This window comes from Bubalus kerabau, chromosome 3, assembly GCF_029407905.1.
Source record: "Bubalus kerabau isolate K-KA32 ecotype Philippines breed swamp buffalo chromosome 3, PCC_UOA_SB_1v2, whole genome shotgun sequence".
NCBI classification, from domain to species: Eukaryota; Metazoa; Chordata; class Mammalia; order Artiodactyla; family Bovidae; genus Bubalus; species Bubalus kerabau.
Genome location: NC_073626.1, coordinates 138,521,668 through 138,543,334, shown reverse-complemented (window position 1 = coordinate 138,543,334; position 21,667 = coordinate 138,521,668). Strand labels below are relative to the sequence as shown.

The following is a 21,667-nucleotide window of genomic DNA, read 5'->3' as shown; positions in this document are numbered from 1 at the left end:
ATGCGGTGTGCTAAGTTGCTTCAGTCCTGTCTAACTCTTTGTGACTCTACGGATTGTAGCTGCCAGGCTCCTCTGTCCATGGGATTCTCCAGGCAAGAATACTGGAGTGGGTTTGCATGCTCTCCTCCAGGGGATCTTCCCGACCCAAGGATTGAACCTGCATCTCTGAAGTCGCCTGCTTTATCAGATGGGTTCTTTACCACTTGTACCACCGTGGAAGGCTCTCTCTCTCTCTGTATGTGTGTGTGTATGTATGTATGTGTCAGTTCAGTTCAGTTCAGTTGCTCACTTGTGTGCGACTCTTTGCGACCCCATGAACCACAGCACACCAGGCCTCCCTGTCCATCACCAACTCCCAGAGTCCACACAAACCCATGTCCATTGAGTCGGTGATGCCATCCAACCATCTCATCCTCTGTCGTCCCATTCTCCTCCTGCCCTCAATCTTTCCCAGCATCAGGGTCTTTTCAAATGAGTCAGCTATTCGCATCAGGTGGACAAAGTATTGGAGTTTCAGCTTCAATAGCAGGCCTTCCAATGAACACCCAGGACTGATCTCCTTTAGGATGGACTGGTTGGATCTCCTTGCAGTCCAACGGACTTTCAAGAGTCTTCTCCAACACCACAGTTCAAAAGCATCAATTTTTCTGCACTCAGCTTTCTTTATAGTCTAACTCTCACATCCATACATGACCACTGGAAAAACCATACCCTGACTAGATGGACCTTTGTTGGCAAAGTAATGTCTCACCTTTCTAATATGCTGTCTAAGTTGGTTATAACTTTCCTTCCAAGGAGTAAGCGTCTTCTAATTTCATGGCTGTAATCACCATCTGCAGTGATTTTGGAGCCTAAAAATAAAGTCAGCCACTGTTTCCCCATCTATTTCCCATGAAATGATGGGACTGGATGCCATGATCTTAGTTGTCTGAATGTTAAGCTTTAAGCCAACTTTTCCACTCTCCTCTTTCACTTTCATTAAGAGGCTTTTTAGTTCTTCTTCACTTTCTGCCATAAGGGTGGTGTCATCTGCATATCTGAGGTTATTGATATTTCTCCTGGCGATCTTGATTCCAGCTTGTGCTTCTTTCAGCCCAGCATTTCTCATGATGTACTCTGCATATAAGTTAAATAAGCAAGGTGACAATATACTGCCTTGACGTAGTCCTTTTCCTATTTGGAACCAGTCTGTTGTTCCAAGTCCAGTTCTAACTGTTGCTTCTTGACCTGCATATAGGTTTCTCAAGAGGCAGGTCAGGTGGTCTGGTATTCTCATCTCTTGAAGAATTTTCCACAGTTTACTGTGATCCACACAGTCAAAGGCTTTGGCATAGTCAATAAAGCAGATGGTTTTCTGGAACTCTCTTGCTTTTTCAATGATCCAGTGGATGTTGGCAATTTAATCTCTGGTTCCTCTGCCTTTTCTAAAACCAGTTTGAACATCTGGAAGTTCATGGTTCATGTATTGTTGAAGCCTGGCTTGGAGAATTTTGAGCATTACTGTGAATGAGGGCAATTGTGCAGTAATTTGAGCATTCTTTGGCATTGCCTTTTTTTGGGATTGGAATGTATGTGTGTATACATATACACATGTGTGTATGCATATATATATATATATATAAAATCTGCTTTCTGTCTTTCAACACAGTTTGGCTTTGCACTTTTCACATCCCTTCCACATTTTCAGGAGGAAACTAAGAAGTTTGTATTTTGTGTTCTCCTTGAGGACTGCAATTCCATGTTGAGAGCACTGCATTTTAACTGCTTATTTCAGTACTCCCCTAGCCTTGTGCTGAAGGGATGTCGCCTTGGTAACTTTGTACTCCTAGTGCCAAGCACAGCATCTTTCATGCGGTAGACTATCCAGGAATGTTGGTTGAAATGAATTCTTGATGGCTCTTTTTCTGGTATTTCTTCCAAGGGATAGTTTTCTAGTGTGTGGCAAAAGTCAACAAGGGGAGTTGGAAACCCATGGAAAATAGAAGAAAGGTGTTTACTTGTTCTAGACTTTGCATGCTTTGTTCTCCTACTTTGGCCCACATCAGCAGTGAAATTTGCAATCATTTCATTCCATGAGTAGTCCTCTGAGACCTTCTAGGCACAAAGTTAAATAGGAAAATAGGAGTTAAGGCAGGGACCTGGAGCACCCAGCTATGTTAGGAGGTTGCCGAAGTGTGATGGTCATCAAAGGGTATTTACTTCTCCAGGCAGAAGGAGGAGCACCCACCGCCTTTAGTTGTTCAATGCACCCTCTGCGGAAGTACCACTTTGGCTCAGGTGCCACCCAGCGCCTTGGAAAGTGCCTCCCACGGGAACGCACTGCGAGTTCCACAGTGCGGTCCCAGGAGCACCAGACGACCGGAAAAGGAACGTGCGCGGGTCTGTTGCTTAGCAACGAACGCAGCCGGGACGCTAGACGGCCCCCGAGCGGAGGGAGCAGAGACGGCCGTGTCGCCGGGGGTCGCATCTCTCTTCCGAGGGGTTTCGTGGGGGCGCTGGCAGGAAGGATCCAGGAGCCACCCGGTGCCGCCAGCGCGTCCTTGCAGCCATGAGCCGCGAGCAGGTGAGAGGTTGGCTCCTGGCTAGGCTCCTCCCCGCGGCGAAGCTTCCCTAGTATTTCAAAAGTGATAGAAGCCTAGGTCTTACGGACTTCCCAGTTGTGACCCCGCGGGCTACAGGTTCTTTATCGCACTTGTGCTCTGGGATACAGAGATTTTCCGGTGAAAGCTTTTGTATGAACTCTTCCCAACCGTTTGTACTTGGTGTTGTCATAACAACCAAACACATCAGTGGAGCAGTGCGTCAGCAGTTTAAAGTACAGTTGCCGAGTGCTCCCATTGTACTAATGGTGGGTGTGTTTGGCTAGGGAAAGCTCAGGGTGGGGAATTGCCTTTGATTTGGGCTCTAGGACTGGAATACAAGCCCCTTCATAGCGGTGCAATTTTGGGCAAATCACTTGATCTTTCTGTCTTCTCTCGCTTTTATGCAAAAGGGAAAAATCAGAACAACTTTTCTTTCCTTCTAAGGATATTATGAAATTCAAATAATATAAGATACCATGGTGTGGTCCTTGTCAAATGGAATTTCTTCTTAGGACAAGATTCCCATGGCATGTAACAAAAGATGCATATAAAACCTTGTGTTAGTCACTCAATCGTGTCTCTTTGCCACCCCATGGACTGTATCCCACCAGGCTCCTCTGTCCATGGGATTCTCCAGGCAAGAATACTGGAGTGGGTTACCATTCCCTTTTCTAGAATATAAAACTTTGTTGTTGTTCAGTCGCTCAGTTGTCTCCTACTGTTTACGACCCCACGGACTGCAGCACGCCAGACTTCCCTGTCCTTCACCATCTTGAGCTTGCTCAAACTCATGTCCATCCATTCAGTGATGCCATCCAACCACCTCGTTTCCTGTCATCCCCTTCTCCCGCCTTCAATCTTTCCCAGCATAGGGTCTTTTCTAGTGAGTTGGCTCTTTGATTCAGGTTGCGAAAGTATTGGAGTTTCAGCATCAGTCCTTCCAATGAATATTCAGGATTGATTTCCTTTAGGATTGACTGGTTTCATCTTCTTGCTGTCCAGGGGACTCTCAAGAGTCTTCCACAGTTCAAAAGCATCAAAACCTTGGCTAATCATTGTTAGTCAAATCCATTTCACCAGGCTTCACTCATCAAGTTCCCTTTTAATTTTTGCCACAAAAGACTTGCAGGCTCAGAGTTGTTTTCCAGGAGGTTGGAATCAGCTGTGTCTATTTATGTCTGAGCTAATTAAGACTGGGTAGGCTCGCTGACCTTCCAACTGGCCATGTGCAAGTATCTGGCTTGGTGACCTTTTGACATCAGAGGGCTGACAGCTCCACCCTTAGACCCTGTTTGTTCTTGTTGAGTTAGTATGTTGTCCTGTTCAACTCTTTGTGATCCCATGGACTGAAGCCCACCAGGTTCCTCTGTCCATGGGATTCTTCAGGCAAGAATACTGTAATGGGTTGCCATTTCCTTCTCCAGGGTGTCTTCCCGACTCAGGGATGGAACCTACGTCTCCTGTGGCTCCTGCATTGCAGACAGATTCTTTATCACTAAGCCACTGCAGAAGCCCCAGATCCTGTTCATCGCATGTATCTTAGTTACACCTCGCAGAACTAATTGGGCTTTGGTGGCTCAGTGATGAAGTTCAGTTCAGTTCAGTCACTCAGTCGTGTCTGACTCAGTGATGAAGAACTGGCTGCAATGCAGGAACCACAGGAGACAAAGGTTCCATCCCTGAGTCAGGAAGATCCCCTGGAGGAGGAAATAGCAACCCATTCCAGTACTCTTGCCTGGAGAATCCTGGCAAGAGGAGGAGCCTGGCGGGCTATATAGTCCATAGGGTCACAAAGTGTTGGACACGACCGAAGCAACTTAGCATGCACAGAACTAATTACGACGCCTACCACACCAGTTCCCAATCGCCTTTCCCTAGGCACTAGGCTCCCTGGGCCTCCTCCGAAGGCCCTGCTGCTATCCCATGAATACCCCAGTCCCCAGTTTTGAGATTTGCTGTCCTGTCTCCTCCTTGGCTGCCTTGTGAGTTAAGCCCTGTTTTTGCCACAAACCTCCCAGTCTCATTGTTTTGGCTTGTTCTGCCTGTGGCCAAGGAACCTTGCTCTGTAACATAGTTGCAGTAGTTACTTTACGGAACTGTTTATTGAGGAGTAGCTGTAAACAAATGCTGAACAATGATCGAACTTTTAGATGTCAGAAGAGAATAGGAAGATGTTAAGTGTGGACATTATTCTGGGCTAGCTAGAAAACAATGGTTAACTCCCGGCTTGTATGGAAAGAAAGAAAGAAAGTGAAGTCACTCAGTTGTGTCCGACTCTTTGCGACCCCATGGACTGTAGCCTACCAGGCTCCTTGGTCCATGGGATTCTCCAGGCGAAAATACTAGAGTGGGTTGAAGAGGCCCTCTAAGCCTCCTAGTACTGAATGCAAAACAGTTGCTTTTAAGCCTGCAAACGTTGCTTAGCTTCTTGGTTTGACATTGAACTATAATTCTTTCCTTTACAAGGCTTTATAATATTCGAGGTGGGGGGTGGTGGTGGTAGCGTTAGAGTTTACTGTGAAAACGTTAAAAGTAACATTGAGTTCTAGATTACATGAATCAGTATTTTCTTGATGTTTGCATTAGTCTTTGAGCTAATCTTGACTTGTATTCTATGGTGTAGAAATTTAAAATACACATTTAGGATATTTTCAGTGGTATTTCTCAATAGCTGTTATTTCACAAAGCCCCAATTGACCAGTTTACAACTAAAAAGCTTCCACTAAAAACCATTTGGCAGTTAAGTTTTGCTTTATCTTAATAAAAGTGATGTTTGGAAATTACACTTCCCTCCCTGCAAAATAACCTATATTATTGAAAAAGCAGTGGGCTTTTGAAAGAACAGGCATAAGCCTGTCTAGAATTATTCACATTTTCTATATACTATATTTTTTTTAACAGCAGAGGTCCCTCTCTCACTGCTTTGGTTGATCTGTAATTTATAAACTCTTGATACTTTCACTTATGCTAAGTTTGAGTATAGTTTTCCTTTTGAAAGGGTGGAAGTTTTTTATATTTTAACCTGAAACAAACAGAATGGATTAAACTTTTGGAAATGCCATTTTTATGTGACATTTACTTATGTATTCATTTAGTTTGAAAAGTGAGCAGGTGGTAAAATCATATTTGTTGAAGGAGATTTTAATATGTTCAGCTCATTAGTGGAAGGTTTAGAGTGATATGGCATTTTTCAGGAATAGCAATTTGAACTCTTAAATTAGGTATTTACCAGAAATATAAATCTCTCGCAACTGCTCATTTCATTTTTAAAATTACTTAAAACATAAGGCATTTTGAGTTTTCAGTTGAAGAACTTTCCAGTGTTTAAAAATACAAATATCCAAAGAGCATGAAGCCCCTCCCCCCCCAAAAAAATCCACTACAGATTGTGGGCAAAGAAGATGGAAAAACTGTCAGCCTATCTCTACCCAAGTGCTTTTTCTAGTTGTTAAATTAAGTAGTTTTGCATTTATATGCTCGTTCTGTTTTCCTTCATCCTATCTTCTTGATGTTATTGCTTAAAAAGGAGATGAGAGTAAAACAGTTGGGTATGAAGCCAACAGCTTGGTGATAATTTTAACAACCATAACTCAGAACATATTATAACTATATTTAAATCAACCTTATTAAATTTTGAGAGGTGGTAGTTGATTAAACCAGACAACTTCATAACATTATTGTTGATTTTACCCAGGCACATTCATAGATTCTGGTCATTTCATCAGAATGGTTAAATTTGGATTATACCAGGCTTAAAATATCTTCCAATAGACCAGTATCTGAAAATCAAAATAAAAGCTAATTTAAGGAAGACCTTAACTCTTAAGCAGTTTTAATTCTAGTAATGTAAAATTATATTAGGAACCCAACAGGAAACAGATGGCATGCTCAGAAAGGTTAAATTGAAGAAAACTTATAAAAAGACCATTTGGAGAGGTGTGGGCAAGGTTAAGGGAGGAAACCAACAGAGATAAGATGGCACTTAAGGATTAATAACAGGAAGTCTTCTCCATTCCTAGGTCTTGCACTTCTGCTAAATTGATTCCTAAATATTTTATCTTTTTCAATACGGTTGTAAATTAGTTTCTTAATTTCAGTTTTGGATTATTCATTGTTAGCATCTGGAAATACAGTTTTTATTTTTTCACTGTTATTATAGCATCTAGAAATACAATTTTTGTGTATTAATATTGAATCCTGTGATCTTGCTGAACATTCATTAACTATAATAATCTTTTGTAGATTTCTTATGATTTTCTGTACACAATATCCTGCTATCTGTAAAGTATGTTTTAATATATTTTAGATGGTAATGTGTTTTACTTTATATTAAACACTCAATAACATTTGGTTAAATTAATCAATTTCAGCATTAAGAGAGTAACAGTTTGGTTTGTGTGTGTGTTTTCATGCAGGATAAACCTCCCAGCAAAGAAAAATCCAAGACACAAGTCAGATTTTTACCACAGTTGTCTACGGTAATTTACCAATATCGCATCACTTTAAAAATTTTTTAATTTATTTATGTTTTAATCGAATGATAATTGCTTGACAGAATTGTGTTGATTTGTGCCAAACATCAACATGAATCAACCATAGGTATACATATGTCCCCTCCATCTTGAACCTCCCTCCAACTCTCTTCTCCATCCCACCCCTCTAGATTGTTATAGTGCCCTGGTTTGAGTTCCATGAATCATACAGCAAATTCTCATTGGCTATCTATTTTACATATGATAATATAAGTTTGCATGTTACTCTCTCCATATATCCCACTCTCTCCTTCCTCCTCCCTTCTACCTCCCATGTCCCTAAGTCTGTTTTCTGTATCTGTGTCTCTATTGCTGTCCTCCAAATAATTTCATCAGGACCATCTTTCTAGATTCCATATATATGCATTAGTATATGACACATGGTACATATTTTATTGCTTTTGTAATAATGTTGTTTACTAGTTTTCACACTTGCAAATAAGTTACTGAATTTCTGATTAAAAATTTCTGTGCTCAATTTATTTTCTGATGGAGAATACCTAGGAGGTATATATCTTAGGAAAAATAACTGTCTTAATAAAGGAGCTGTAAGCTGTAATTACCTAGTATGTGCAGAATACTTGAGTATTCTGAACAAAAGAATTGTGAAGATGAGCTAGCAGAAGTAGTTCTAGAGTTGAGAAACACGGAGTTGGATTACAGGTTTTTCACTAGTGGCTCTATGACTGTTGCAGAGTCACTTATCTCTCTGAGCCCCAGTTTGAGTTTAAAATGAGAATAGCTAACTTGGTTTCTGAAGAGATGTCTCTTCTAGCACTTTTAGCTACAGGAGATTTTTTAGATCTTGGCATTCTTTTTCATGATTTTGATGTTAAATTATCGTTGTCATGTGGAAAAGTCAGTTAAGAGACATTTTCAGCTGATCAAGTGCTGGACAAATTAGATTTTACTGCAGTAAGATTTATTGTCAAATAATTATATTGAGTTTAATATCATTGAGTTATATTCTGGTGATTCCTGGAAGTTGAGTGTAACTGGAGGTTCAAAGCAAACATTATTTGTTTTGGAACATATTTGAAAATCTCAGAATGAACTATGAAATGGAATGTGAGTGGCTTCATACAGAGAAGATTTCTAATACTTTGAAATTAAGGATTCTTTAAGATTAAAAAAAAACTCCAAAGAAATATTTTAGGTGAATGTGCTTCAACATTTCAAAGTACATGTTTTAATTGTGAACCTATTTGTATTGATGATGTTAAGATTATCACACCATGTTGTATAAAATCATAGCATCTTCTTTTAGATTTGTAAATATCTAAAATACTCTATGTTGAGACAAAGATATGTAAAATGGAATGGACATTTTTCTCTTTAAAAATTTAAAAAATTTTAAAATGGAATAATATGGCAACTAGTTTAAAAAGATATTATTAGTTTATAGATTTAGAAATATCAACTAAATTTAAATTTACTTACTGAATAAATATTCAATGGCCGAGATTAATAATCCTTTCTAGCCTGTGAAGCATATAATTGTTTAAAATGCTTATTTGGCTGATTTAAACCTTATACTGTGCTCATATTTGACTGTATCTTGCAGTTTTTCTTTTGTATCATTTGAGTTTTATGTCTTCTTAAGAGACCACCTGACCTGCCTCTTGAGAAACCTGTAGGCAGGTCAGGAAGCAACAGTTAGAACTGGACATGGAACAACAGACTGGTTCCAAATAGGAAAAGGAGTAAGTCAAGGCTGTATATTGTCACCCTGCTTATTTAACTTATATGCAGAGTACATCATGAGAAACGCTGGGCCAGAAGAAACACAAGCTGGAATCAAGATTGCCGGGACAAGTATCAATAACCTCAGATATGCAGATGACACCACCCTTATGGCAGAAAGTGAAAAGGAACTAAAAAGCTTCTTGATGAAAGTGAAAGAGGAGATGAAAAAGTTGGCTTAAAGCTCAACATTCAGAAAATGAAGATCATGGCATCTGGTCCCATCCCTTCATGGGAAATAGATGGGGAAACAGTGGAAACAGTGTCAGACTTTATTTTTCTGAGCTCCAAAATCACTGCAGAAGGTTACTGCAGCCATGAAGTTAAAAGACGTTTACTCCTTGGAAGAAAAGTATGACCAACCTAGATAGCATATTCAAAAGCAGAGACATTACTTTGCCAACAAAGGTCCGTCTAGTCAAGGCTGTGGTTTTTCCTGTGGTCATGTATGGATGTGAGAGTTGGACTATAAAGAAAGCTGAGCACCGAAGAATTGATGGTTTTGAACTGTGGTGTTGGAGAAGACTCTTGAAAGTCCGTTGGACTGCAAGGAGATCCAACCAGTCCATCCTAAAGGAGATCAGTCCTGGGTGTTAATAGGAGGGACTGATGTTGAAGCTGAAACTCTAATACTTTGTCCACCTGTTACGAAGAGCTGACTCATTTGAAAAGACCTTGATGCAGGGAAAGATTGAGGGCAGGAGGAGAAGGGGACGACAGAGGATGAGATGGTTGGATGACATCACGGACTCGATGGACATGGGTTTGGGCGGACTCTGGAAGTTGGTGATGGACAGGGAGGCCTGGCGTGCTGTGGTTCATGGGGTTGCAAAGAGTCATACACGACTGAGCGACTGAACTGAACTGAAGAAATAATATTTGCAAGTTATTTCCTTTATTTTAAAAAATTTCATCTCAATATTAAGGTTTGCACTCAAACTTTTCTGACATTAAAGATTTGGACAGGGGGATACTGATTACATTTATTTAAATTTTTGGTAAAAACTGATGTATTCTTAAATAATAGACATTGTAAATGTTTGGAAGAGCAAATGGTAGAATTGGAGCCATCAGGCTATTTTAGGAATACATAGCTTTTCTTTTTTTGGCCAGGGGTGAGGGGGTGGGGGGCAGTAGTGGTGGGTGTGTGTGTGGGGAGGGATTGCAGAAAACACTGAAGTTACCAGCAGTTTTTCTTTTAGCCGATTCTACCCTCATAGCTTCCATGACAGTAGACTCTTTCACTAAAGGAAGAAAGGTGCTGGGAGTGGGGTTGGGGTATTCAGTGCTGCTCTGATTACCCTGGGTCATAAAGAAACAGACTGCTTGCCCCGTGGTCTCTGGTAGAGCACCCACTTTTTTCCAAAATCAGCTTCTAGTACTGTGTGCTCCACCCATCCAGCAAGTTTTTAAGCATACTGTGTGATGACCAAAAGTTTGGAGTTCTCACAACTGGCAGAAGTTGCTGGTATTTAAAAAGTTACAGATTTGCATCCCATAAATTCGATGAAAAAATAAGCCCCAGGCATCTAAGCCCCAATGAGTACTTGAGCATATAAGGCCTTTCTATCTGAAAGACCTTGAATGATTTTCATTACAGACCTTCATGCTCTCAGAGATGATCCTTGTTAAAATCAAGGGTGCCCAGCACTGGTAGCTGCCAGACTCTCAGAGCTGGGGACCTGACTCTCACCCTTGCTGCCAACCTCACTCAGAGCCCTCCTACGAATCTGAAATCCTTTTGGGAGGAAGGAGAGAGTGAAAGAGTTGGGAGAGGTGGAAGGATAGAAGAGCGTTGCTTTTGATGTCTTAGATGATTTCCTGTGAAAGAGCCTGAAGATAGGACATGTGTGCAGTTGGAGAGGTGATCCCAGAAAGCAGGAGTAAAGGATCAGGGAGAGTAAAACTAGGAGAAACCAGTATGAGGCAGCTGGGATGATCCTGCCTGAACTTCATCCGTCTGAGGATGGTTAGGGTGGAGGATGGTAGCATCTAACCCATCAGCTCTCATCCTATGTTGATGAAGGTTATTCTTGAGGATGTTAATATTCCACCTACTTCCGGCTGCTCATGTGTGAGTGCAGAATGGGCTACCCTGAGGGTCTTGTGCATGCATACTCAGTCGCATCTGACTCTTTGTGACCCTATGGTCTGTAGCCCACCAGGCTCCTCTGCCCATGGGATTCTCTAGGCAAGAACACTGGAGTTGGGTAGCCATTTCCTTCTCGAGGGAATCTTCCCAACCCAGGAATCAAACCCATGTCTCCTGCATTGCAGGCAGATTCTTTACCACTTGAGCCATCGGGAAAGCCCCCATGTTATAGCATCAAAGAAGCCTCACAGCACAAAGCGTAAGACACTTTTCTGAGCAGCTCTGCTCTTTCTACATGAATTGAAGGCAGTACAGAACTGTTCACTGCAGCCACATCTGAAATCAAGAGGTGAGGCCAAGAGGATGTGAAAGAAAGTGTAACAAGGGTTGTCTTGATGGAAAAATCAATGGAATTCTTAGTCTAGCCTCTCAAAAGTTACAAAGCAGAGAGAAGGAGTGGCATATGTCTAAGTCATCTCATGAATTGCTTATCAGCATTAAAAATATGTAGATATTTCTTTACAATTCACCCCTCTGATTTTATTGAAGATCAGTGTTACTTAGCTAGATGATATTCTGGCTAATGTGTGGCTGCTCTTTTTGGTTTGCCAGAGGGCCACTATTTATAAAATATTATATGTATATATATATAATTTTTTGCTGCAATGCAGGGCAGAGAAAAACATGAAGGCTCTCACCACCCTTCACCTGGGGTGCTGATGAGAATGGGGTGGTAGTTCAGTGTGCAAAGGGATGCTGTAGAGATTCCAAGAAGTCAAGTGTATGGGAATTGGTGGTCAAGGCTGGGCTTATCTCCACTGTACTTTTGTAGTAGCTCTAATGCAATAGACCTCATCTGAGTTGCCCCTGTATCCCAGTATGATAATTTTAGGGAACTTGGACTATGTATTTCTTTCCTTCTATCATTTGCAGCTGTACTCTTAGGCTTTTGCTACATCCTCATTCTCTCCAAGGAGAAGGAAATGGCAACCCACTCCAGTGTTCTTGCCTGGAGAATCCCAGGGACGGGGGAGCCTGGTGGGCTGCAGTCCATGGGGTTGCTGGGAGTCGGACATGACTGAGCGACTTCACTTTCACTTTTCACTTTCATGCATTGGAGAAGGAAATGGCAACCCACTGCAGTATTCTTACCTGGAGAATCCCAGGGATGGGGGAGCCTGGTGGGCTGCAGTCTATGGGGTCGCACAGAGTTGGACATGACTGAAGCGACTTAGCAGCAGCAGTAGCATTCTCTCCAAAGGGAAGCCTTTCACTCTGAGGACACCTGTTACACTTTTAGCTCATATATGTTTTGCCCTTGTTTCCCTTTATACCCTATAGCCTACTGGGGATTAAAGAAAACAGAGTCATTTGTGGTATAGCATGGTATATGCATGAAACAGTCACCTAATTTGGTGTTTGTTCTTTGGGAAGTATTGTTTGAAGCTCATTGCAGTTTCTTTCACTTCCTTCTTCTTCACTTCCTATGTTATTGAGATACAACTGCATATATCTCACCCTCTCCTTCCTCCCCCTGCAGCTATGTTCATATGTCTGTTCTTTGTCCATTGCTGCTCTGCAAATAGGTTCATCAGTACAATATTTCTAGATTCCATATATGTGTGTTAGTATGTAATATTTGTTTTTCTCTTCCTGACTTACTTCACTCTGTACAAGAGACTCTAGGTTCATCCATCTCATTAGGACTGACTCAAATGTAGTCCTTTTTCTTGCTGAGTAATATTCCATTGTATACATGTACCACAGCTTCTTTATCCATTCATCGTCGATGGACATCTAGGTTGCTTCCATGTTCTAGCCATTGTAATAAATGCAATGAGCATTATGTGTCTTTTTCAATTTTGGTTTTCTCAGGGTATATGCCTCAGAGTGGATTGCTGGGTCATATGTTGGTTTTATTCCTAGTTTTTAAAGGAATTTCCACACTGTTCTTCATAGTGGCTGTATCAATTTACATTCCCACCAATAGTACAAGAGGGTTCCCTTTTCTCCATACCCTCTCCAGCATGCGTTGTTTGTAGATTTTTTGATGAGGGCCGTTCTGACCATGTGAGGTAGTATCTCACTGTAGTTTTGATTTGCATTTCTCTAATAATGAGTGACTTTGTTTTTTTGGGCTCCAAAATCACTGCAGATGGTGATTGCAGCCATGAAATTAAAAGACGCTTACTCCTTGGAAGGAAAGTTATGACCAACCTAGACAGCATATTCAAAAGCAGAGACATTACTTTGTCAACAAAGTCCATCTAGTCAAGGCTATGGTTTTCCAGTAATCATCTATGGATGTGAGAGTTGGACTATAAAGAAAGCTGAGTGCCGAAGAATTGATGCTTTTGAACTTTGGTGTTGGAGAAGACTCTTGAGAGTCCCTTGGACTGGAAGGAGATCCAACCAGTCTATCCTAAAGGAGATCAGTCCTGGGTGTTCATTGGAAGGACTGATGTTGAAGCTGAAACGCCAGTATTTTGTCCACCTGATGCGAATAGCTGACTCATTGGAAAAGACCCTGATGTTGGGAAAGATTGAAGGCGGGAGGAGAAGGGGACAACAGAGGATGAGATGGTTAGATGGCATCACGGACTCAATGGACATGAGTTTGGCTAGACTCCAGGAGTTGGTGATGGACAGGGAGGCCTGGCATGCTGCGGTTCATGGGGTCGCAAAGAGTCGGACATGACTGAGTGAACAGAACTGAACTGAATAATGAGTGATGTTGAACATCTTTTCATCTGTTTACTAGTCATCTGTGTGTCTTCTTTGGAGAAATGTATGTTTAGAGTTCTGCCCACTTTTTGATTGGGTTGTTTGTTTTTCTGGTATTGATTTGTATGTGTTGCTTGTATATTTTTGAAATTAATCCTTTGACAGTTGTTTCATTTGCTATTATTTTTCCCATTCTGAGGGTTGTCTTTCCCCTTGTTTATAGTTTTCTTTGCTGTGCAAAAGCTTTTAAGTGTAATTAGGTCCCAGTTGTTTATTTTTGTTTTTATTTCCATTACTCTAGGAGGTGGGTCATAGGGGAATCTTGCTGTTGTATATCTTTTTTGGACAAATGTTTATTCAGGTCCTCTGCCCATTTTAAAAGTGGGGTTATTTGTTTTTTAGCATTGAGTTTTATAAGTTCCTTGTATATTTTGGATATTAATTTCTTATTGGATACATCATTTACAAGCAAATTCTCCGATTTTGAAAGTGGGCGGCCTTCCATTTGTTCATAGTTTCCTTTGCTGTGCAAAAGCATCTTAGTTTGATGTAGCTCCACTTGTTTATTTTTGCTTTTGTTTCCCTTGCCTGAGGAAACATAGCAAAAAAAAATATATATATATATCACTAAGACTGATGTCAAAAGGCATGCTACCTATGGTTTCTTCTAGAAGTTTTACGGTTTCAGATCTTATATTTATGTCTTTAAATACATTTTGAGTTTTTCTTTTATATAGTGTGAGAAAGTAGTCCTGTTTGATTCCTTTGCATATAGCTGTTCAGTTACCTAATATTGTTTATTGAAGAGACTGCCTTTCCCCTTTGCATATTTTTGCCTCCTTTGCTGTAGATTAATTGAATGCTGTTTCAATTGAATGCACTGTAAAACTACAATAGTCAAAAACAGACACACAGTGCAATTTGAAATAACAGAGTATGATACCTCTAGCTTTGTTCTTTATCTAGATTGTTTTGGCTCTTCAGGGTCTTTTGTTTCCACATAAAACAATTCTTCCAATCCATGATATTGGGAGTCAGAGATACTGAATAATACCTTATAAACTGAGAAGAAACTTTGAGGTTGAAAAATGAGGCAGGCAATTCATAAAGTGCAGGTAGGAAGTATATTTGGGGTATCTTACACACAGGCAGGAAATATTGAACAAATGATCTAGAGGCATTCACAGGTGCACTTAGACCACTGAAAGGGTGCGGGGGAGTTTAAAAGGACCAAAGCCAAAGACAGAATCTGACTACTGGAGAGAAGCATGTCTACACAGATGGGAACTGGGGATTTTTCCTCCACCTGGATGTCTTATGACCATTAACCATCTGTGTCAGCAAAAACATATCTCCAGTTTTCAGGTATCAGACGAAGACAAAGGTAAAAGTTAAATGGGAATTCATCTGGCTTGGGCATATTCCTTGTGAATTAGGCTAAAGCTTAATCATGTATAAAGGAGAGGGGGTTGGACAGAGGGCCTAAGTTAGAAGTGACAAAAAGGAGTTAGTCTGGTCCAGTCACACTCATGAGCATGGTGTATCTTTCCATTTCCTTGTCTTCAGTTTCTTATCAGTGTCTTGCAGTTTCCAAGTACTGCCTTCTTATATTTATTCTCATATATTTTATTCTTTCATTGCATTGTAAAAATATTGTTTACTTAAATTCTCTTTCTGATGGTTTTTTAGTGTATAGAAATAGCAGATTTCTGTATTAATTTTGTCTTCTGCAACTTTACCAAATTCATTGAGTTTTAGTAATTTTTTGGTAGCATCTTTACAATTTTCTATACATAGTACCATCTCGCCTGCAAACAGTGAGTTTCCATTCTTCCTTTTCCAATTAGGATTTCTTTTCTTGTCTGATTGATGTGGTTAGAACTCCCAATACTATGTGGAATAAAAGTGGAGAGAGTGGTCAACCTTGTCTTTTTCCTAATCTTAGAGGAAGTTCTTTCAGCTTTTCACTGTTGAGTATGATGTTAGCTGTGTGCTTGTTATACGTGGCCTTTATTATGTTGAGGCATATTCTCTGGTGGCCCAGATGATAAACAATCCACCTGCAATGCAGGAGACCTTGGTTTGATCCCTGGGTTGGGAAGATCCCCTGGAGAAGGGAATGGCTACCCACTCCAGTATTCTTGCTTGGAGAATTCCATGGACAGAGGAACCTGGCAGGCTATAGTCCATGGGGTTGCAAAGAGTCAGACATCGCTGAGTGACTAACACTTTCACTTATATTCATTCTGCACCCACTTTGAGAGTTTTTATCATAAATGGATGTTGAATTTTGTCCAAGACTTTTTTTCTACACCTATTGAGATGATCATATGGTTTTTATTCAGTTTGCTAATGTGTATCATGTTGATTGATTTTGCAAATACTGAACCATCCTAGCATCCCCGAGATAAGTCCCACTTGTTAATGGTATATGACTCTTTTACTGTATTGTGGAATTTGGTTTGCTAAAATTTTGATGAGGATTTTTACGTCTATATTCATCAGTGATATTGACCTGTAATTTTCTTTTTTGTGGTGCCTTTCTTTTTTGTGCTGGATTGGTTATCAGGGTGATACTGACCTCATTAGAATGAGTTTGAAAGTGTTCCTTCTGCAATTTTTTGGAATAGTTTGAGAAAATGGATACTGATTCTTCTTTAAATGTTTGGTATTTACTTGTGAAGCTGCCTGGTCTAGGATTTTGTTTGGAAGAATTTCTGTTTTATCACTGATTCAGTTTCATTACTGGTAATTGGTCTGTTTAAATTTTCCATTTCTTCCTAATTCAGTCTTGGGAGATTGTACATTTCTAGATTGTCCATTTTATTGGCATGTAACAGTTCATAGTAATCTCTTGTGATCCTTTGTATTTCTGTGATATGTTATAACTTATTTTTCATTTCTGATTTTATTGGGGCCTGATTTTATTTATATTTATGATTTTATATTATTTTATTTTTATATTTTCTGATTTTATTTATATATTTCTTGATGAATTTGGCTAAAGGTTGATCAATTTTATCTTTTCAAAGATAAAAATTCTTAGTTTCATTGATCCTTTCTATTTTTTTGTTTTTTTTGAGTCTGTTTTGTAAAGATCTGTCTAGTCAAAGCTATGGTTTTTCCAGTAGTCATGTATGGATGCGAAAGTTGGACTATAAATAAAGCTGAGTGCCAAAGAGTTGATGCTTTTGAACTGTGATGTTGGAAAAGACTCTTGAGAGTCCCTTGGACTGCAAGGAGATCCAATCAGTCCATCCTAAAGGAAATCAGTCCTGAATATTCATTGGAAGGACTGATGCTGAAGCTGAAACTCCAATACCTTTGCCACCTGATGTGAAGAACCGGCTGGGAAAGACTGAAGGCAGGAGGAGAAGGGGACAGAGGATGAGATGGTTGGATGGCATCATCGACGCAATGGACATGAGTTTGAGCAGGATTCGGGAGTTGGTGATGGACAGGGAGGCCTGGTGTGAATGGACATGAGTTTGAGCGGGATTCGGGAGTTGGTGATGGACAGGGAGGCCTGGTGTGAATGGACATGAGTTTGAGCGGGATTCGGGAGTTGGTGATGGACAGGGAGGCCTGGTGTGAATGGACATGAGTTTGAGCGGGATTCGGGAGTTGGTGATGGACAGGGAGGCCTGGTGTGCTGCAGTCCATGCAGTCACAAAGAGTCGGACATGACTGAGCAACTGAACTATTTTGTATATTTCTGCTCTAATCATTGTTTTTTTTTTCTTTCTACTAATTTTGGGTTTATTCTTTTTCTATTCTTTAGGTATAAGGTTAGGTTGTTTGCTGAGGTTTTCTTATTTCCTGAGGTTGGCTTATATTGCTATAAACCTGTCTCTTAGAATTGCTTTTTCTGTGTTTCATAGAATTTGGATTGTGTTTTCATTTTCATTAGTCTCCAGGTACTTTTTATTTCCTCTTTGATTCTTTAGTGGCTCATTGGTTGTTTAGTAGCATATTGTTTAGCTTCCATGTGTTTGTGGGGTTTTCTTTCACTTTTTTTTTTTCCTTATAGTTGATTTCTAGACTCCTACAGTTATGATCAGAAAAGATGCTTGATATGATTTCATTCTTCTTTAAGTTATAGAAACTTGTTTTGTGGCCTAGCATGTGATATATATCCTGGCAAATGTTCCATATGCACTTAGAAAGAATGTGTATTCCGCTGCTTTTGGTTGGAGGGTTCTATATATATGATCTATTAAGTCCATCTGGTCTAATGTATTGTTTAAGGCCAGTGTCTCCTTATTACTTTTTCTGTCTGGATGATCTGTCCATTGATTAAGTCAGGTCTTAAAGTCCCTTACTATTATCCTATTATCATTACTTTCAGTTTCATTATTTTGCCTTTTAGTCTTCCTTCTAGTTTTGTAAGTGGTTGATCTTTCTTTACTGTGTATTGCCTTTACCAATGAGACTTTTTTCCTTTCATAATTTTCATATTTCACTTAGAGAACTCCCTTTAACATTTCTTATAAAGTCAGTTTTGTGATGCTGAACTCTTTCTAGTTTTTGCTTGTATGTAAAACTGATCTCTCATTCAAATCTGACTGATGACTCTGCCACATAGAGTATTCTTGGTTGTAGGCTTTTTTCCCCTTTCATCCATTTAACTGTATCATGCCACCCCTCTTCTGGCCTGCAGAGTTTCTGCTGAAAAGTCAGTTGATAGCCTTATGAGAGTTCCCTTGTCTATAACTAGTTGCCTTTCCCTTGATGCTTTTAATATTCTGTCTATCTTTAATTTTTTTCCATTTTAATTTACAGTGTGTAATGTTGAGGCCCTCTCTTTGGGTTGATCTTGTTTGATACTCTCTGTGCTTCCTGGACCTGAATGTCTATTTCCTTTCCCAGATTAAGAAAGTTTTTGGCTATTATGTCTTCAAATGTGTTCTCTTCTTTCTCTTTTATTCTGGGACCCCTATAATGTGAGTGTTGGTAAATTTAATGTTGTCCTGGAGAACAACATTAAACTCATAAACGTCTTATTGAAAACTTTTTTGCTTTTCAGCTTGAGTGATTTCCATTACTCTGTCATCTAGTGTTGATCTATTCCTCTATATCATCTGTCTCCTAATTTTGCCTAATTCTGTACTTTTATTTCTATATAATTGGCAAGTTGGATACTTTCCCCAATCTTGGAGAAGTGGCCTTATGTAGGAGATGCCCTGTGGGGCCCAGCAGCATACTCATCTCTGGTCACCAGAGCTCAGTGCTCTAGGGTGCCCTCTGTGTGGGCTGTGTGGGCCCTTCTGCCATGGCAGGCTGACTACTGACTACCTCCTCTCCAGACTGATTGATTGCCAGGCCCTACCAAGTATGGAGGCTGCCAGCAACAGTGGACAGGGCTGGGTCATGAGAAGGCTGGTTGCACAGCTCCAGGCAGTCCTGGAGCTAGTGCCAGCCCACTGGTGGGTGGACTGGGGTCTTGAGGGGGCTGGCTGCAAGTCTTGGTGTCCCAGAGCTAATATCAGCCTACTTGTGGGCAAGGTGCCAGGACTGAGGGTGCTCCTGGGACTGGTGTTCACTTGCTGTTGAGTGAGGCAGTGTAATGTTGCTAGTGCTGGTCCACTGGTGGTTGGAGTTACATCTCAGGATCTCTGGCTTTGAGGGTCCCAGAGTTGCTGTTGGCCCCACTGGTGGGTGAGGCCAGGTCCCAGTGTTAATGCTGCCTCCCTGGTGGGTAAAGCCAGTTCTTGGTGTGTCTGTCTGCAAGGTCCAGGATCTGGGATCTGATGTCTGCCTGATGGTGAGTGGTCCAGTTCCTGGGCCCCTCTGATGGCTAGGGCCAAATTTCTAGGTGGCTGGGAGCTGAAAGGGGTTGATGGCATCTAGTCTGCTGGTGGGTGAGGCTGTGTACCAGTGCTGGTAAGCTAGAGGGGGGGTTCTACCACAGCACTTGCTAGCACCAATGTCCTTATGGTAGAATGAGCTCCCCAAAATGGCTGTCACCAGCATTGGTGTCTCCAAGTTGAGTCCCAGTTGCCTCCTTCCTCTCTGGAAGGCTGTCTGGTATCAGTAAGTGGGTCTGACTTAGGCTCCTTTCAAACTATTGCTTCAGCCCTGGGCCTTGGAGAGTGTGAGATTTTGCATGTATCCTTTAAGAGTAAAGTCTGGTTTCCTAGAGCCTTCTGGCTCTCCCAAAAGCAAGTATGCTGGCCTTTAAAGCCAAACATTCCAGGGGCTTGCCTCACTGGTTGGAGGACCTCTTGGCTGGAGAGCCTCATACAGAGCTCAGAGAGATTCCTTCAGGAGAATCTCTGCAATTGAGATTATTCTCCTTTTTGTGGGTCACTTGACCATGTAACATCTCTGTCCCTCATACATGTCTTATTGTGGTTTCTTCTTTATATCTTTAGTTGCAGAATATGTTTCTATAAGTCTTCAGGTCATTCTCATTGAGAGTTCTGTAACTATTTGTGATTTGTGCCCATGGCGGGAGGTGTCTCAGGGTTTTCCTGCTCTGCCATTTTGGCCCTAATTCCTTTCTCTTTACTTTTTAAAGGCTTGGTTAACCAATTTATAATTTTTATTATGATAAAGTCAATTATTTTAAGGTCAGTTTATCCAGCTCTGTAAGACTGAATTATTAGTAGGCCGAGATGGAGCAGATTATCAGGGTAGGAGAGCAGGATAAATACATACACAAATTATATTTCAGACAGAATTTAAACAATAAGAGGATTACCAAGAGAGTGCTATACATATTTAAAAATTGCTCACCTGCAATTGGAGGGTTTTTTTTTTTTTAAATCTAAATTTAGTATTGGTCTTGAAGAAAGTGTTGATTTTAACAGGGATATTGAGGGACACATTGGTGGCTCTGTTAGGATACTTAATACTAGCTGAAATAACAGACAGACCCTCAAATCTCAGAGACTTAACCTAACAGAGATTACCCCTTGATCATGTGAAGAGAGTCAGTTAGCTCTCCTTCACCTTATAGCAACACTGGCAGAAACACTTGCCTCCTCACTGGCTGTGGCAGGAATGAGAGTGCTATGAATGAGGCACACCTCTTCTTAAACTACCTGATGTGGTGGTCACTTTTCATTGGCTGATTAGTGTTACAAGGCTATGAAGTAACTATAACAGATGCTGAGAAGTGAAAAGTTTAGAGCATATTGAGGAGGCTTTGAAAACCAAGATGAAGACTTGTGTTTACTTTAATACAGGGCCTTTTGATCTTTCTGACCAGGGGAGCAGAAGTTCAGAGCTGTGTCTTAACAAGGTTATGTGACCTTCAGTCGCTAGCATTTTCTGTAAATCAAGGTCCATTATCTCCTATTGCCTGGTTTATTAAAAGCTGTTGAATTATCCTCAGTAATGACTCTGGTTTCCTTCTCACCGATCTTATTTATTGCTACCAGGACGGTTAATACACCTTTGTGTGTCATTGCATGATAAATACCACTATGGTGTAATTTATCACACAACCTGTGATGCCATTGAGGGTGAAAGTGCTACTGCTAATGCTTAGGTAAGAGGAGTGAACTGGGACTGTCTCCAGCAAACCGGGACTCGAGGTTACTCCAAGAGGAGACAGTGTTGGTTCTCTGCTGCCAGCCAGGCCAATCAAGCCTCCAAGCCCATGTCTTCTAATATAGCAGCAACCCCCATCCAGCCCTTTCTTGCCCCTAATTTACATCTCTACTCAAACAAAATGTCTGAAAAGAGGCCTCACTACCGTAATCTAACTAAGTGCTTCTGTGTCTTTCCCCACTCAATCCCTTTACCCAATTTTATTGTTTCCTTTGTACTTATCGCTTCCTGAAATTATGTTATATTTATTCTGAAGTAGCTGTCTCTATCTCTACTAGAATGTAAGCTCCACCAGGGGAGGGATTTTGTTTTGTCCATGGATATATATCCAGTGCCTTAAAGAGAGCTCGACACATGGTAGGAATTCAGTAAATCATTTTCTAATATTTGAACTGTGGTGTTGGAGAAGACTCTTGAGAGTCCCTTGGACCGCAAGG

General features: G+C 40.7%; 1 protein-coding gene across 1 annotated transcript in view; it reads left to right on the top strand.

Annotated features, from left to right (window-relative positions):
* Positions 1–2,548: 2,548 nt before the first annotated feature.
* The window catches only part of DNAH7 (dynein axonemal heavy chain 7), a 255,094-nt gene continuing 235,975 nt past the window's right edge, over positions 2,549–21,667 (top strand). The window contains exons 1-2 of the mRNA XM_055572973.1: positions 2,549–2,563; positions 6,998–7,060. Of these exons, the coding sequence (XP_055428948.1) occupies positions 2,549–2,563; positions 6,998–7,060 (78 nt within the window). The remainder of the gene's footprint in view (positions 2,564–6,997; positions 7,061–21,667) is intronic.